Source organism: Cololabis saira, chromosome 15, assembly GCF_033807715.1.
Source record: "Cololabis saira isolate AMF1-May2022 chromosome 15, fColSai1.1, whole genome shotgun sequence".
NCBI classification, from domain to species: Eukaryota; Metazoa; Chordata; class Actinopteri; order Beloniformes; family Belonidae; genus Cololabis; species Cololabis saira.
This window is the reverse complement of record NC_084601.1, coordinates 9,123,893-9,142,907: the sequence shown is the minus strand read 5'-3', so window position 1 is coordinate 9,142,907 and position 19,015 is coordinate 9,123,893. Positions and strand designations below refer to the sequence as shown.

Sequence of the window (19,015 nt, the reverse complement as noted above, 5' to 3'; positions counted from 1 at the left end):
GTCACCGCTGGTGTGCCGTGAGCAATATGTGGTTGTTGCAAGAGATAATCAAAAGTCATTCTGGCTTTTTTTTTTTTTTTTGCTGATAGCAGGGATGGAAGACCACGACAGCTAGATGATGCTCCCTAAAAGTTAGCAAATATTCCTTCAAGTGAGACTGAAACGGCTTGAAGTTACAGGGACCTCATTTTCCTGTCTCCTCATAGCTGTCACGCTCTCTGGACTGGAACTAAAGCAAGCCTGTGATAACTTTTTTGAGCTGTACTGGAAGAACATGACACAGGCTCGGCCACTCCGGCTGCTCTCTGCTCATTTCCAAAATGCATTCCACCTCATAATCTTTACCCAGAGTGCAGTTCGGTGCCATTCCGGCTTACTTTCAGCCTTGTTCACTGATTAGGAGGGAAACATGTTGAGTAACAAGTAAATAATGAAGTCAAACATCAGCTGACGATCAGAACTATCATGAAAACATGCGAAAAGAAGAGCTCAGCAGCACGTACCAGACAGTGATGTAGTCGTATATGGGCTCGGTGCTCAGAACGGTGAAGTTGATGTAAATCCCATGTCCAGGAGGGACTCGAACGCTCCAGACACAGTCCTGGAAGTTTGGGTATTCCTCTGGGTGGCCCGGAGAATAAATGGTTCCATTTAATGCCGTGATGTTACCTCCACACAGGGCTGCGACAAAGAAAAGTCCCACAATCACACTTCCATTCAGCTATCTCACATAGAGAGGCGTCACATAGGATCCCCTCTGTTAAGATCTGATCAAATGGCTTAAATGTGTTTGTGAAGATTTTACATTTCAACCGGTTACTCTTAAGCCCAGGACACACCAACCCGACGTCGCTATGTCGCCTCGCGTCGCCTGTGTCGGGCTGGGTCGGGCTCACTAGACACACCGCAAATACGACACCCGACGGCCTGACTAGCACGTACGTTCTGCGCACGCGCGAGAGGTAATTCCCCTCCATACCAGCAGGCAGCGGTAGTCTGTATTCAGGGGCTCAAGGAGGAGGACAGCGCGAAAATCGGCTTGGTGTGTCAGGGCCTTAGAGCAGGGCCTCTTCCAGGGTTTATTTGAAAGTCTTTGCTGTTTTAGATTTTGTTGCTGAGTTTTCTTCTTCAGGTGAGACAACAAACAGATGACTGTAAACTGACAGGCCGGGCCATGTCCTGCCTTTCTTTACTTTTAGTTGGTTTTTAGAGTTTTCTTCCTCAGGAAAAACGATCAGCAGAAACACAAGACTCAAACCTGAGACATGTTCAGGTGTCTTTCCCACCAGCTGGCTCTGGTAGATAAAAACAAAACCCCTCCTTATTTAGGGTAAATACGACTGGATCAATGATGAACGTGTGCATTTTCTTTTACCTTTGTGGTTTCAGGAAAATGTACTTTCGGACGAAAAATATTGAGCATGATATAATAAAGCTTTAATTGACATTTGATTCTGTTCTGTGAGTCTCTGGGATTTCTCCTTTGGTGCAGCAGATAACAGAAGACGGAAATCTTTCACCTCTGTCTTGGATATGAACTGCTCTGGCGTACATATCGTATATTAGATTTTTCCTCTATAAAGTTTACATTTCGCTTGCTTAAGTGTGTGAGATATTTGATATTAGCAGAAATGAGATCAAGTGACAGCATCCCCTTCACAATAAAACCCTCCAGCCCTACCCCTAATGTGACAAACAAACAGGAACAGGCATGCAGAGGCAGTAACCTTCACATCGGGGCAACGGATGGTTCCAGTTGCGGCTGATTCCATGCAAACACGTGAGAGAAGCATCTCCGATCAGAGAATATCCTGGCAGACATTCAAACGACACAGTCATCCCAACGCTGAAGTCGGTGCCGATGACGATGCCGTTCCGAAACGGTCGCGGGTCCGGGCAGCTCTGGAGCTGGTAGGCTGGAGGGAGAGAAACCAGCATTCATCAGAAAAAACGACAAACTAAGTCAGTGTAAAAGTCAATAAATTGATCAGTCTTAACACTGAAAAACTAATAATCACAAATGTGGTCCAGATGGGAAATACCTGATTAAAAACTGGAGATGAAGGTTTTAATGAATAAAATCCAATTCTTAGTATTGGGTCAAAAACACAACAAAAGCAGTCAAGTAACAGCAAACATTCCCTCGTCCGTGATGGGCACATGCAGCAAGGATGCTTGACACAGATATCAATTCTTCCATTTAAAAAATGGAAGAAAATGTATTCCCTTCTCATGGTCGGAAACATGGATGTTCCTTTCTCCAGTGTCAGCCGAGGTTACCAAGCTTCGTGAGGGAAATGGAGAGCAGAGCGCTAAATCGCCTCGAGGGAACAACATCAGGCTGCTGGTTCAGATGTGTGTGGATAACACCTGGGTCAACATCCAAACTCAAGGAGGACGAGTCTTCACCCCATGTGTCAAGATTGACAAGAGATATCAAGTTCACCAGAGAGAATGTGGAAAAATAACAAGCTTATTTCCTTTTTGCAATGAGCAGTGCACATGGAGGAGGATAGATGTCTCAATACTCAGGTATACTGGGAACCTGATCCACGCCACCCGCTGTCCATCACCAGAACTCAAGAACATAAACATGTCAAGGAACCTGCGACGTACCTATACCAGGCCCTCGTGAAGCCAACTCTATTAAAAGAACTAAACAAAGAAAAAAAAAAAATCCCAGTATCAAACATAGGAAAAGATGTATATGCAGAAAATAACATTTAACATCTACTGGCTCACCACAAGGATGTCCTTTCTCCTCTGCTGTACATATTATACACTAACAACTGCTGTAGCACATTTTTAAACCATCATATATTGAAGTTTGCGGATGATACCGTCATTGTGAGTCTGTTGAACAGCACTGATAACTCCCATGGCCCTGTGGTTGATTACTTTCTTAAGTGGTGCCAGGATTCTTTTTTATCTCATAGGGCCCGATTTACTAAGATCCTAAATAAAGAGTACTAAATTGCGTGTGCACTGAAAAAGTTTGCGCGTGCTGTTTGCGTGTGTTTTGCGGGTGATCAACTAAGATTGCGTGCGCAATTGATAACAGGTGCAAACAGCAGTATTTAAATGAGGTGTTGCGTGTCTTAAGGTTTGCGAGCGCAAACTCTGCGCCATGGAGAGTCTATGGAATGCACAGTCACAAGCGCAAAATGAAATTTGACGAGTTGGAGTTAGAGATATTAGTGGAAGAGGCAAATAAACACATTCATGAACTACAGCTGCGATAGAATAAATGCAGTTGGTAACACAAAAAACGGAAAAACGTCTGGTTTTTCATATTTCAATTTTAGGCACAGATCAAAAATACGAAATAGAAAAACGGGCCACAGGACCGAATTTGATTTTAATATTTAATTGGTCGGGTTTGCGTGACCCGGCGGTGCTCGGCATGATCTGAGGAGAAAAAGACAATCAGACACAGAGCTGGAGAGCGCTTTGATTCATCTATTTATGAGTTAAGTTTTTATTCAGATGTCCACAGTATATTGCAAATATTATATATTATATAGCAAACACTGACAGTAAATGTGTGACAGACGGGACCATCATATGGCCGTGGATTTAACGCAGAACCATAATTCAGGCGAAGCTGCAGTCTCTGCGCTGATCCTGACACAGCGGGTCGGAGCGGATTTGGTCATGATGTTTAACCTGTGTTTTGTGATTAATAAGCACGGGTTTTAATTAAATGTAATTTAGGAAGGATGATTTTTGGCACAAAGGCTTGGCCTGCTTGTGGGCGAGTGGAGGGGGGCACAATAAGAGAAGGTGGCAAGATATAAGGCGAAGAACTAAAGAAAAAGTGGCCTTTAATAAAACTTGTGCAACCATTTTTAAAATAGCATGCAGCAGAATAAAGACTCTCTCTCTGCGTATTCTTTGATTTTGGATGTCGCCTCCTTGCCACAATAACAGCAGCAGCAGATTAGCACCTTCCTTTCAAACGTATTAAATACAGACGCAATCACAATACGCGCAATTACTTTCAGGCTTGGTAAATCTCATTGCGTGTGGTAAATGGACATATTTGCATTTTCCCCTCCCAGTATTTAGGATTTCTGCGGGGGTACGCCCCATATTGATCATTCATCAGGGCAAAAGTACTAAATGGATTGCGTGTGCAATTTTGCGCATTTCAGAGACGCAGTCGTCTTTGCACGCTGTTAGTAGATCAACTCGCACATTGGTTTGCGGGTGCTGTCAAGTTTGCACACGTTTTTACACACGCAAACCTTTAGTAAATCGGGCCCTTAATGTATTAAAGACAAAGGACATGTGTATTGATTTTAGACGTTCTCAGCCCTCTCCGGATAGGACAGTGATTGATGGACAAGATGTAGAAATTGTAGAGTCCTATAAGTATCTGGGAACTATAATAGACAATAAGCTGACATTTGCGAATAACACCAACTTAATTTACAAGAAAAGTCAGCAGAGTCTGTACTGTCTTAGAAAACTGTCCAAATTCCATGTTGATTCATCCTTGATGTCCATGTTCTATCGCTCTTTCATTGAGTCTGTATTAACTTTTTCTTTCATTTGTTGGTTTTCATCACTTAGGGTAAAGCAGAAAACTGTTCTTACCAAGGTGGTTAATGTCTGTAATAAAATAATTGGCTCTGCTCAGGTTACTCTACAGGACCTGTGGTTCCCCCAAAAGCTACTATGTTTTACTGTGTATGCAGTAAAAGACCACAACAGACAGACCACAACCCTACAGAGCGTAACCCTGGAGACTGTAACCCTACGGACCAAAACATGCTCCTCAGGTTAAAACTCAGAAGTCTGCCTGCACCTCAAGGACAGGGAACCCTCTTTGAGGACAGCAATGTCAACATATTTGACATAGAAGACAAATGCATGCTGTTTAATCCCGGAGGACTACCGTGACTGGGAAGCCTGAGAATCTCCACAGACTTTAGTTTCGAAGCTGCATTTTCACAGCTCCTGTCGGAAGAGTGGAGGTGGGGGCCTACAAATGTTTTGGAAGCGAGTGGTTTAAGTGTTGTAGGAGCATACAACAAAGTGTGGCTCCTGGTGTGATACTGTCTCAGCTGTCTTTGAACACAGTGAGAGGGCGTGATAGGGTCTGGGTCAATATGGTACAGAAGTACAGCTGGGTGGAGCTGTCATGTTTTTCTGTTTCCAACAAGTTCTGCACGGGAAATTGACCAATTTCTCTGCCATGTGACTATGCTGACAGTGTGGAAACAAGCAGTTAGGGAAGTCTGCAGTAGCAGGATTGATAAAATGGCCCTGAATGCAGAAATAAGAATGCTGTATTTTTGCGACCATTAGGCGCATATAAAAGTCATATTTTAAAAAGAAAACGTACCGCGCGCCCAATGACGCAATGCGCCCATTGTATTAGGGACGTAGTAGAGACCACCATGAGAAGTTAAAGGGGGAAGGGAGGCGTGTGAATTGCCCGTGATTGCCCGGCGGCGGCTCCGTGGCGGGACACCTGGAGCGGACGGGGAGACTCGGGCCCGCTACCGTGAAGGAGACGGAGGCGGAGGCGGGCCGGAAGTCCGGAGGAACCACCGACCGAGCAGCAGCCGGTCGGCTGCCGCTCGAGCTTTTCGCAAAAGCCGGCATCATTTCCGAGGGGCCGCACGGCACGGAAAGTGACTCAGCTCGGCCAGAGAGCTGCGGGCTCGTGCCCGTCGCAGCGCGCAGCAGTTCTCCCGGTCTTGATCAGGCTCGGATGAAGCCCGACACGCTGAGTCCTGACAACTGTTGCATATTTGATTTAGCGCACCTGTTTAATGCAGAAACGGAGGATGAAGACTTCGATCGGTTTGATTAATGCAATAACGATTGTAATAACTTAAATAAAGCACAATAAAACTAAGTTTTGCTCCCGCTCTATTTTTAAATACGCACACTTGTATGCTTGTGTGTGTGTGTGTGTGTGTGTGTGTGTGTGTGTGTGTGTGTGTGTGTGTGTGTGTGTGTTGCTGTAAGGCGGCGCTCCATATGTGTGTGTAGACGGCACCTTTTCGGTCGGTGCACCGTGTGTGTGTTTTAAATACAGAAATAACACACAAAACTGAGGGTGCGCCTTTCCACACGGGACGCCATATGGTCGTCAAAATACGGTAATAGAAATAAGAGTACCAGTGTTCACTTATTTCCCTGTTTAAGAGATAAAATTCATAATTCTCATGAATATGCTGCCTAAAAGATTTAGGGCCTGATTTACTAAGATCCTAAATAAAGAGTACTAAATTGCGTGTGCACTGAAAAAGTTTGCACGTGCTGTTGTTGCGTGGTTTGCGGGTGATCAACTAAGAATGCTTGCGCAATTGATAACAGGCGCAAACAGCAGTATTTAAATGAGGTGTTGCGTGTCTTACGGTTTGCGGCGCAAACTTTGCGCCATGGAGAGTCTGGATGGAAAGCAGGATAGTCGCAAGCGCAAAATGAAATTTGACGATTTGGAGTTAGAGATATTAGTGGAAGAGGCAAATAAACACATTCATGAACTACAGCAAAGAAATTTAAACATTACCAAAAGAAACGCAATATGGGAGAAAATCTGCGATAGAATAAATGCAGTTGGTAAGACAAAAAGAACGGCAGATGAGGTTAAAAGAAGGTGGCAAGATATAAGGCGAAGAACTAAAGAAAAAGTGGCCTTTAATAAAACTTCGGCAAACAAGACAGGTGGAGGGCCTGCGGAAGAGATGCCTCTACCAGCATTGAGCAGCAGCAGGTGCAGCTCACCTCCTGCTAGGAGCAGATAACTGGGATACCGGGGTATGACACGCTAGAGCCAACCGCAGACAAAGGTAGGCGCACAATAAGAAACACTTTTCTCCATGAAAACACGTGATTTATTTATTATCACAAATAAAAAAATGAATGTGCCTCCTGTGGCAACCTTTTGCTGAATAATACTCGATTTAACATTCAAATAAAATATTTCTCCTTTTGCATGTGGAGAATCCTCACCACAAGTTGAGCCATCCCCACCCCAGTCCTCAAATCAGCCCTTAACTCATTCAACAGCTCCAAGATGGAATCGCTAGATAGTCGATATGTTTCAACTATCTGGTTTTCATTCATTCCAAACAAATTTACACGAGTCCGAAAGACTCTCTCTCTGCGTATTCTTTGATTTTGGATGTCGCCTCCTTGCCACAATAACAGCAGCCATCGGTGCGTAATGCTGGGCAGATTAGCACCTTCCTTTCGAACGTATTAAATACAGACGCAATCACAATCCCCGCAATTACTTTCAGGCTTGGTAAATCTCATTGCGTGTGGTAAATGGACCAATTTGCATTTTCCCCTCCCAGTATTTAGCGCTTTCTGGCGGGTACGCCCCATATTGATTATTCATCAGGACAAAAGTACTAAATGAACAGCGTGTGCTATTTTACTCATTTGAGAGGCGCAGTCCTCTTTGCACGCTGTTAGTATATCAGCTCGCACATTGGTTTGCGGGTGATGTCAAGTTTGCACACGTTTTTACGCACGCAAACCTTTAGTAAATCAGGCTCTTAGACTTTAAAAGATTTGTCATAATAAAGGTAACACCTCGGTGTCAGAGAGCATGAACACCGAAATGGTCTCTGACTTCAGAACCTGCATATAATCAGTTCTCTTGCTGGTGGGCTGCTCCTTCGCTCAGAGCAGTTACAGTTACATTTATTGTGCAAAGCTCCAGAGAAATTAAGTCACACTCGCACAGTTGTTTGCACATCAGCAACAGTTGCGGCGTCGGGCTGAACCAGCGGCACTGCCAGATGTCTGCTTTTGTTTTCTCTGCCCAGGAAGTGATCATGGTAAACATGCTGCTGGATATAAGCAGCATTTACCTTGATATGTGATGTGGAACCCCGGTTTGTTTTGCGAATAGTCGCTGTGGAAGAAAAAGCTGGTCTGGTGGGTGGTGCTGAACAGCGGTTTGGGAAGGACCGGACCACTGAACCGGTCGATCACGGACCCCGTCTCCAGCGTTCCACTTCGGATCTCCAAGTAATCATGGATGGCTTCGGTGGAGAAGTTCACGAACTGGAGGTGAATACCTGACCAAATAAAAGTCACAACTTAGTCATACATTGAATAATTGAGAAGGAGGCGGTGAAACCGATGTACGATTAACTTCATGTCATCGATGAAAGGTCACCAACCCTGTGTTTGATTGAGCAAATGAATAAATCAATCAATAATCAGCACAAACATGAAACAACTGAGAAAAGTCACACTGGAGGACGTGGAACGAGCCTGAGCTACTTTTTACTTCAGTCAAATGTTGACTTTTTCTCACCAAAGCCAACAGGTAAGTTGACCGTCCATGAGCAGTCTAATCCACTCGGATAGTTGCCAGGGTAACCAGGACTGAGGATCACTCCGCTGACATCAGTCAGAGACCCACCGCACTGAGCTGTGCACACAAACAAACACAAATACATGACACAGGAGAAGGGGAACAAGTGCAGAATAGTTATAGAGAATAGAGATAACGCTACTGATGAAACATTTAACTATATTTATTCAAACATTTTGCATGACAATAGCTATAGTGATAAAAAGTGGAAGCAAGAACATGTCGAGAGCTTGTTTTCTCCCAGTTTGCCTCGATGCAGTTTATAAACGACTCAACCTTGCACCAGTTATGAAGTGTAATCAGATTCTGCACGGCATGCTAACTAATCAGCTCTCCACACAACAGTAGATTGATCAAACAGCTTCTTTTCCAGAAAATCACAGACAGCAAGGGAGACAGCTTGCATAACTTGTGCAGAGCCGAGGAAGTTTGTGCATGTTTGTGAGCACATCGACACTTGAATGCATGTGTATGTGTGATGCGATGGGGCCGAGCTGCAGCGGTACACCCACCAATACACAGGGGGACGGGGTAGTTCCACCGCCGGACGGGTCCAGGCATGCAGGTGATGTGGGCATTGCCCTAGAAGAGTAAAAGCAGAATGGTTTTTGCTTCAATGGCGGTTTGTTATTTGCTCTGTAATTGTGCTTCCAGCAAAAAGGCACACATATCAGAACTGAGTGTGGATGGTATACACAAGGCAGACACCAAAAAATACAAAATAAAAGTCCACTGGAGCTCCACTGCACCGTACAGAACCTGGGCACGTGACACCAGAGACATTTATTATTTAGGATTTGTGCAAACTATATGCGACTATATGTGTGTTCGGCAGGAGAGGGGAAGCCACCCGAGAGCGGAGTTTCCTTTTGATTGTGTTTAAACAGGTTCTGCTGAGTGCAGAAAAGCAGTATGATGACTGAATCCTGCAGTGAGATATACTTTAACACTTTAATACACAAAGATACATGGACGTTAGTTCAAACTGAACCGTGAAGAATGTGTGCGTGATTTTTATTTTTTTTTATTTGTTTATTTTTACCTGAAGAGAATATCCTTGCTCACATGAAAACTGGACCACATCCCCCACCATAAATCTGTCTCCTTGTCTGACTCCATAATTGGGAGTCTGGGGCTCTGGACACGACTCAAGTCCGATAGCTGGTGAGAAAAAAAAAGAAAAACAAACACTCATTACTTTGCATAAACTGGGATACATTAATAAAAAAAGCTTCATAAAGATGTACCTGTATATTCCAGGTGAAATCCAGCAGCAGAGACGCTAATATCAGAGCTGAAGCTCAGATAAAGGTTGTTAGATGTACTATTCAGGAGAGGAGGGATGGTGGTGCCTGAGAGCAGGAAAAGAAAGAGAGGAACACACTCTAAAGACTTCCCCATTCTTTTATTTTTAACCGAGGCTTGAAAGCAAATGATCTTAGGTATCTGAACCAAAGACAACAACAAAGGCTCCCTAAACCTACATTTTTACTCAGTAAAGAGCTCTTACAGGAGGGAGAATCACTTTTATTTGAGGCATCTGTTTTATTTGAAGCCACTTTTCAAATGTTGACTTGACCTACTTCGTGTGGCAAGGAGAAGTACAAAGTAAAGGAAAGCGTTGCTCTCCTGAAGCAAAGTTGGCACCAAACAAACATGAGATGATGTTCATTTACATAAAGGACTTTTAGCTTGGTCTTGTTCTCCATATCAGAAGAACCGTCCCGGTTCTGTTGAGCAGCCGCGCCAAGAAGAACAGATATACTGTATTTAGGTGTACATAAAACACAAATAAAAGGCTCTGGGCTACACAGCATTGGGATTTCAGCGTCGTCATCCAGACTCGTCAGAGCTCAGACATTTGTTTGAATGACGACTGAATTTTATTGGCTGCCTTTCATATCCTGCTTAAACAGGATCCACGATCCACCTCACTAGCTGAAAAGAAAACCCCGAAAATCTAACTCGTAACCACTTTCTCCCTTTAATGATTACTAATGACTTACACTGAATAACTAACAACATTTATTGGCCGAATGGCATTAATTAGATGTAATTAACCTCAATAGAAATTTCCTCATTCCTCTGCATGATTTTACTCATGGATGATATTGTTACGTGGGAACAGGTTCTCCAGCCGCCCTCGGGTTTGTCACAAGAATGTCAGGCCCTCTTAGATTATTCAGCACGACATGGAGAGGAGTCGGCCTCCCTGAAAGCAGCGTTATTGTGCCCAGAAGACGGGTGAATATGAGCCGCTGCTGTAGAGGCAGAGCCAAGGCGCTCCAACTCAGGTCCATGTGGATATTCAGCTCCACTAATGGTACATTAATGTACACGACTTCCTTTCAGACAGTCTGTCAAGCAGCCTTTTATTATCCCCCCAACAGGCCGCGAGAAGAGGACGTAATTTAGCATTTCTTCTATTTTATGCCTAAGTGAAAGTCTGAAATTGATGTTACAATTATACAAACGTAAATCTATTTTCCGGGTATAAAATATTCATCAGGAATGTACTCCCGTTAGTAATTCTTTTGAGCTTCGTATTTTCTAGGTTTTAAGGTCTACATTATGACAAAAAAGTCAGACTAGTTCGTATTAGGCATTGGCACGGATCGTTTTGTTGGTATAACTGGATGTTCAGTTACAAAACAAGGGCGTATTTACTGATGTAATACAGCTGCAAAGTCTTTTTTTTATAGTAAAATATTGAAAGTTTTAGGTTCAAAACAATGAGCCCATGTAGCCCCTGTAACTTACCATCTCTATGATGCTACGTTGCTCATGTTAAGACCTTGTAAACATCTGGTACTTCGAAGACTAAACTAGTGTCAGGAATGCTAAAGTGGAGCCTAACTGACGCAAAAAGCACCTGGCTGATAAGGATTTGTTTTCAAATGCAAGTGCAAATGTTATGCCGTATTTATGTACATATTGAGTTTGGTTGCCATGGTTATTCATGTATTGTGGTTAACGGTAGCTGTTATTACCGACCGAGCAGCTGCGTCGGTCTGTATTTAAATTAAATGAAACTTATATGAATGTAGAAAGACTAACTATTTTATTTTATTCCTTTATAACTCTTACGGTGTGTTTGCAGTGTGTTTACATCCAAGGAATAAAAACATTGTGAAGCATCAGTTTGAGAGTCAACCATCATCAGTCGGGGCTACAGAAATTATTTTTTCTTTCTGTGCGGCCCGGTACCAAATGACCCGCGGCCCGGGGGTTGGGGACCACTGAGTTAGGGCTTGTTCCAGCCCACACGGTATAAAGATATAGAGTTAAAAAGGCTTCAAAACTGCTGTTCAGAAAACCTCCGGTGACATCATGGAGGACTAGTCCAGAAACGTTACGGTCTGTTATTCTACTGTGGCAGGAGGCTGGAGTCTGTGCTGCTTCTCACGAAAACTACACGGGGAACTGATTACTGGTGTTTCTTTGTGTTGAAAGGTATGTACACCGTATCAACCTGGTACCAGTGAGTCACTCCGTTTACGTTGGGAGACTCAGGATTCAGGATTAGTCCGATCTTAAAGGGGACCTATTATGAAAAACATGTTTTTTCTTGCTTTAACATATATAAAGTGGTCTCCCCTCAGCCTGCCAACTCAGAGAAGGAGGAAAGCAACCAAATTCTGCAGTGTCTGTACAGCCGCCCGGATGAGCAGTCCAGTGTGATGTGGATCTACGAGCCAATAAGATTCTGCTCCCTTTCGTTACGTAACGACAGGAGCGATGCGTGAAACCACACCCACAACTAACTCCGCCGGCCGGAGCTTCCGCCATTTTTTTTGTAGCGGTGTATCGCGTCAGGCAGCCAATCAGCACATGCCTCATTATCATAGCCCCGCCCACTCAGAATCCCTCATAGAGATGGCGGTTAGAAACGTGGGAAGATAACACATGGCTTACAGACTGAATTTCTAATTGATATAGCAAAAACAATCAAAAGCTTGTTTTTAAGACATTCAAGGCCTGTTTAAAATAGGTATTAGATGCCATAATAGGTCCCCTTTAAACTTTATAACTTCACTGTGATGAGCAACTTGCTTCAAAGCTAAATTCCCTAAACTGCCTCCCACAAACTGTAGCAGCCAACATAAAGTAAAAACTACGTACCGGAGTAGCTGCCCAGCCGTGGTGCGTGGTTGTCGGCACCGTCGTAGAAATCCAGTGAATCCCAGTTATGTTCAGTGGCGAAACTCACGACTTGTATCTGGAGGAGAAAAGAGTGCACGTTCTTCCTGTTAGCGATGCTCGGCAGTCTTCAGTGAGAGGTCACTCTGATTGATTTAGTGTAATGGATTACAAATTTTATATTTTCCCAGTCAGACACACACACGCCCACACCCACACACACACCCACACACACACACACACCCATACACACACACACACACCCACACACACACACACGCACACTTTTGCCTTTGTATTTGTCCGTCAGAGCAGGTTTGTGTTCACGCGAGCAGGTCTTATCTTTCATGATTAGATCCTATCTAGTTATCGGTGATGGCCCTTCTCTTAGAAGCCATCCATCCGTTCATCCTGCTAATAATCTGTAATCTTCCCTGAGATCCTGCCTGCTCAGCTTTTACCCCAATGATACACAGGTCAGCCGGAGAGCAGGGTTTGACGGTCCCAACCTGTATTCCAGCTCCCTCCGGAACCGAGACCTTCCACACACAGTTCTGGTTGTTGTCGTACGGCTCTGGGTAGCCCGGAGACAGGATGGTGCCACGGCGAACAGTCAATGCACCCCCGCAGGGAACTGGGAGAGTGGTAAGATCGGCAAATAACAGCAAATAGAGAGAAGACAGAAAGGGGAAACAAACATGTTAAAATAACAATTCCAGGAAACAGCAGGAAAAAGCGGGAGGCACTAATCATCCCTCTGCAGCGAGGGAGACCGAAGCCTGGGCGACGTAAATGGGCTTCGGGTGCCAACTGCTTCCCCGTCAGTTTATTTTTGTTTTTTAATCCAACATTAGGTTATGAGACTGAGACTGGATTTCCTAACTAATGCTTTTACCTATGCATGTTGGCAAGGTGTCGTTCCACTGGGCCAGGTTGTCTGGGACGCTCTCACAGCGGATGGCCGACGAGCCGTGGAGCACGTAGCCGGGGTTGCACTCAAACTGCACCAGAGACCCCACCGCAAAGTCATTGCCCAGACGTTTCCCAAAGCGCGGCTCTGGGACGGAACTGCACTGGGTGGAGCTGGTCCGAGGTACCGCTGAAGACGGGACAGAAATGTCACAAGTGTGAATTCATGATTTGCTGCAAGGTTGAAAAGAGAAAGAAGAATTCATGTTTGTCACAACTACACATTAGCACTGGATGCCAAGTAAAGCTCCTGTGTGTCCATTGAGGCATTCGCATTTTAATATTGTAAAAACCTAATTTGCAAAAGCAGGAGCGTAACAAGAACATACTTTCAAAGAGGAAACTCCTCTCAGTTTGTCCACAAACCAGTCACACACATTTGAATAGCTCGGGGACGGTGGATAATAACAGTTTTTTTCTGTCATTCCGTCTTACTATAAAGTTTCAGCTCAACAGCCTATAATTTTCTCCTTTCTATGATGCAGCATACACTTCCAGTATGAGGCAGATCAGGCAGGCCAGTCAAGCGCCCCCCTCCCCCGTTTCAAAGCGATGAGATCTGGCGTTGCCGTCCTTAAACAAGCCTGGACCACCAGAGGAGAGACATCACCTTGACGGGTGCCTATTTCAGCTACAATTCCTTTCTACATTTTTGCACCGCCGTTGCCACGGCAACCATGTACCAGCTTTTTCTCGCTTTGGCACATTTGGCTGATGACAGCCTGGCTGACGTTTGTCGTGTTAAGCACACAGAGCCAGAGCTAAAGCTAAATCTTTTCAGCTTCAACATGAAGTCATGTGACCGCAGAACAGGCATCACGATGAAGCCGTGTCCCCTGAGGTAAAACACAGCGTCCTCCTTGTGCGATAAAAAGTCGAGCGAGACTCCTGGATGTGCACCGTGAGTGCGAGCAGTCTTCTGAGGGGATCCCGAACACATTAATGATCAGAATGGTCCAGGCATTTCCTTTGCAGTGGAGCCTGAGAGCTCGAAGGTCGTGCACATCCGGCTGCCGTCTGCAGCCTTGGCTTGACTCTCGATCATTAGGGCCCGAGCACTGACAGTGTGAAGGCCCTATTGTATCTGTAGGAAATGTTTTTATCCTCGTTCTTTTTCCGATGAAATGAGGGCCTTTTTGCCCCCCTAAACGTGCCCCAAATGTCACCAAATTTTGCACCAAGCCAGGCCTGGCAAAAAATTTGATATTTTATGGTTTGCATTAATGGGCTAATGGCTCAACAGCGCCCCCTAGAAAACTTTGTGCCTCAAGCCCCACAATATGGTTTGACGTACATGCACAAAATTCGGGACACACCTGTATCATGTCGCAACTTAAAGAAAAGTCTCTTGGCGCCATGGCCGAAACCGAACAGGAAGTCGGCCATTTTGAATTAATCGTGTAATTTTGCTGCAATTTATGCCATTCATACATCAAAATGTGCGTCTCGATCCTGTGACGGTGCGCATTACTTTTCTCAGTCAAAAGTGTTACCGTGGCGACGATAGACGCCAAAAAGCGCACCCCCCCTTCATCTGATTGGTCCATATTTGATAATTCCTACTTTCTGCCATAACTTTTGAATGGTATGACATACAGAGTCGTGGGTGGTGTCATCGGACTCGGTTTTGACTCCTTCACCTTAATTGGTGCAAATTAGCCCCGCTTCTTCTTCTGATTGGTCGATATTTGATAGTTCCTATTTTCTGCAATAACTTTTGAATGGTTTGACATAAAGAGTCGTGGGTGGTGTCATCGGACTTAGTTTTGAGCCCTTGACTTTTATTGGTGGAAATTGCACGTGCGAGGGCCCTTTTCATCGCTGCTTGCAGCTTTAATGTTATTTGCAATCTTGGCTTGATTTTTGGAGAAGACAACACTGATTTGGAAAATAATATACTACTATTAAAAAAAAAAAAAGGATCTGATTTAAGACCTTGATAGACGAAGTGAAATCCCTTAGAAGTTTCTAGTCCAACGGTGGTAAACTTTATCGTAATCTGGTTTCCTGTACTCAGAGGGAGAGATTCACCTGGAGAGAGAGAGAAAAGATGAAATAAGACACAAACATGTGATTCTAGCTCATGTTCGTGTCAGTTGACCGTCCGCCCTCACCAGAGTGGGAGCCCGAGAGTGAAGAGAGTAGTGTGTTCTGCTGGTTGGCTCCATCATAGATCTCCACAACATCATTCAGGGATGTCTGGAACAAGACAAACTGACCAAAAAGAACTGGAGACAAACAGAAGAAGGGAAAAAAACAGATAGAGATGGGTTAAACATTATCAAATGTTGCCAAATTATTATTCCACACCAGTTACTGCGCCTGACCTTCCAATGATGACATTAACCTGTTACAGCTAATTTAAATGTTATTAAGCCTCGGTGTCATCTTCTATTTAAAAGCTAACTATTGGGAGAAAATTACAAATCCGTGCGCTTAATAATCAAAACATCACTTTATCTTCATCATGCACTATTCAAAGGCCTCTCCTTCTCTCCCATCCATCAAGTGGTCACAGATTATCAGAGCTGTCAGCTAGTGTGAAATGCTAATGATAAACTCAACAGTTCAGGAACATATGCCTGTTCAGAAATACGAGCTTTCAGTGTCTTTTCATCTGTATGGAACGCTGGACACATGAATGAAGGGTGGTAAATTGTCACTTTGTTCAAGACGGCAAAAGCATCAGTCGTATACTATGTTCCCCAGGAGGAAAACATAACCGGTGGGAGGCTGTGAATTACAGGGTGACGAAGTATTTAAGATGTGCCGCTCCTGACTCGTGCAGTGGCTGAGAAAATAACCCCAGGACTACGTTGTAATGGCTAAATATTCCTCTCTAAACCACAACATGGCCAGTGCAGCGGGAGGAGAAGGCAGTGTTACATAAACCTGCTGGGGGCCTGAGGACCTGCGCTTTTTTTTCCATCTAGTACAATTTTATGTCTCAGACAATCGATGCATCATCCGAGCAATCATTGGTTACATTAAGATGCACATCAGATTCACAAGAAATGACATGTATTTGATGCTCTCCTTCTGAGAAAACACATCACTTCTCCATCTCCTCCTCCCTCCCACTTTGGCCCGAAGGCTGAGTTGTAAAGGATTAAATCTGAACGTTTCCAAGGATATTCGTCTCTAAGAAGGTCAGCGGCCACTCTGTTCCAGGCTGTTCCTCCGTGTAGAGCTATTTTAAAGCAAAGCATTCCATCTCTGCATGCATGTAAGGGCCTCTTTCATGTTAAATTAATGCCAAGCAATAAGGAGCAGAGACAAAATTGGGGATTTTCTTTTGGCACTGAATCGTGCATGCAGATCCGCAGGAGGATTAGACAAAAAGATGTAAAGAAAAAATGTCTCATAATGCAAAATGTTACATGCATCCTTGTCTTGTGTGGGTTATCTGTGAAGATGCATGAAGTACAGTATAACAGATTGTTGAGTGAACATAAAAAGGTACGATTTTTGGCCATAAACTCTAAAGAAAACTACGGTATGTGCAGATTGTAAGGAGCTTCAAGCGTCCATCACTCCTTGCAGCACTGCAGGGGAAGGAATCCGCAGCTGGAAAGGTGTCAAACACGGACAGAGATCCTCACACAGCTCCATAATTTCATCAAATATTATTGCTCCCATGAGACAGCTCACACACTTACAATATTACTGTGGCATTTCTCACTCACACTGAGACAGCAGAGCACGGCCCACAGTATTTATGTTCAAAAGCACAAAGTGAGGAGCGATCACAGCGCTGCTGCCCCTCGCTGCGTTTCCCAGATGGCTCACTGATGATTCCTACAGACCCATCCAGTCATCTGCTCCTAAACTGTCCGGCAAAGTCTGAATCAATCCACTGGACGTGTTATCAGATGATTGAAAATGTTTCATGGTTCATTTAAAAGGTTTCTTGAGCTTTTTACATCAGATGGAGAAAACCTGGGTATTGATCCCTGTGGAGGTGCAACGCCTCCTGATGAGCTGCATGAGTGGGTGTCCAAAGTCGCTTCATCATCGCACAGGAGCTACAGCATGTAAAGGGGATGTTTGTCTGGGTTGTTTTTTGTTTATTGGAGGGGGTATTGTCATGAATTGCATCACAGCAGCCCGTTGTCAACCAGCCCAGGAGGGCTCAACGTCCCAGAACACTGTTTTTACAGTGTAATTATAGCAAAGTATGCTTCACTTTGTTGTGAAATTACACATTATGTTCCTTTACTTAAAGATTGCACTTCCTCTATTATTTAGGAGATTTGGGAAGAGTGTCTTATAAAATATCTCGCTGGAGGTAACGTCTCCTCAGTCAACATGTTTATATGCAGCAGCTTTTCCGGAGGTATAATTATAGCCCGACGGGAATTGTTTGCTACCACGTTGAAAGCTGCTGTTACAACTCGTGTGATTCAGAACATAATCAAACACCAAAACCACCAACTAGTCAGTTGGATATAAGGATATTAGTGACACAGTTGTTAGATATTGTGTTTTGAATCTGTCAGTACGTTTAGATGCAGCAAAGAAATCTGATTTCTGATCGTATCAGATAAACATCCAGAAGACCCAATCACTTGTCTGAGTTTACGTGCTGTTCAGAGAATCTGATAAATGTCCAGAGCATGGCTGACTCCGTGACACTATGTGGCGCTGTAACCATTGTAACCATGGTAACCATTTCAACAAAGAGCCTCTTCCGGTTGACGGTTGTTTTGTTTCGGCGCCAATGTCACGCCTTCCGTATATTTTTCCACTTCATTTTGGCCGCGTTCAGACTGCAGGCAAATCTGATTCATATCTGATTCCTTCTCATATCCGATTTTCAGGGCTGACTGTCCACACTGTTTTTAGCAAGTGTCCAAATCGGATCTGGCTCTGTTCAGACTGGGCCACATCATTGACTGATCTGAGGGGTTGCCGTAGCAACGACGTCGGAGCGGAGGCGTCACCCAGCGCGTGTATTGTGTGAAGTCATGTAATAATAACAATATGGAGCCAGCTCACATGCTGTTCCATACCTGTAAAGCTGGGCATACACTGTGCAATATTTTAAATCGTTTGACACTGCCCCATCTCACTCTAATCCTCCCGTCGGACCTCTGTTACTGGAACTCGAGGCTGGTTTTGGGGCAGGGGTGGGCTGTGTCCACCCAAACGTGCGTCCTGCCCACCCAATCAAAGGTTATGGGGATCCTTTATTTTTTTATCATTTAATTTTTTTATATATATAAAAAAATCCCAAAATATCTGTACTGTTTCTGATTGGGTCGGCACTGCGCATCATTTTTAGACATAACAATGAACGCATACCGCAAAAGTTGTGTCTCGGCGGAGGGACCCGTCGTCACAGAGAAAAGTGTTCAGAACAAAACCAGGAGCAAGTTAACAAACCAACCAAGAAAGCTCAGAGTTAACAAAACAAACCATCAATGAACAACTGGCAGCCCCGCTCCATAACCTCTCCTCCTGATGAGCTGACGGGCTGCAGGTTCAGGCTCACAGCGCGACTGAAGGCTGATTTATGGTTCCGCGTTACACCGACGCAGAGCTACGGCGTAG

General features: G+C 44.3%; 1 protein-coding gene across 1 annotated transcript in view; it reads right to left on the bottom strand.

Annotated features, from left to right (window-relative positions):
* Window positions 1-19,015, bottom strand: part of csmd3b (CUB and Sushi multiple domains 3b) — a 470,660-nt gene that overhangs the window by 72,504 nt on the left and 379,141 nt on the right. Inside the window, exons 34-45 of the mRNA XM_061742392.1 lie at window positions 15,577-15,690; window positions 15,398-15,493; window positions 13,389-13,592; window positions 13,003-13,127; window positions 12,476-12,572; window positions 9,601-9,705; window positions 9,396-9,514; window positions 8,866-8,935; window positions 8,294-8,410; window positions 7,842-8,051; window positions 1,728-1,916; window positions 504-681 (exon numbers count right to left, since the gene is read on the bottom strand). Of these exons, the coding sequence (XP_061598376.1) occupies window positions 504-681; window positions 1,728-1,916; window positions 7,842-8,051; window positions 8,294-8,410; window positions 8,866-8,935; window positions 9,396-9,514; window positions 9,601-9,705; window positions 12,476-12,572; window positions 13,003-13,127; window positions 13,389-13,592; window positions 15,398-15,493; window positions 15,577-15,690 (1,624 nt within the window). The remainder of the gene's footprint in view (window positions 1-503; window positions 682-1,727; window positions 1,917-7,841; window positions 8,052-8,293; window positions 8,411-8,865; window positions 8,936-9,395; window positions 9,515-9,600; window positions 9,706-12,475; window positions 12,573-13,002; window positions 13,128-13,388; window positions 13,593-15,397; window positions 15,494-15,576; window positions 15,691-19,015) is intronic.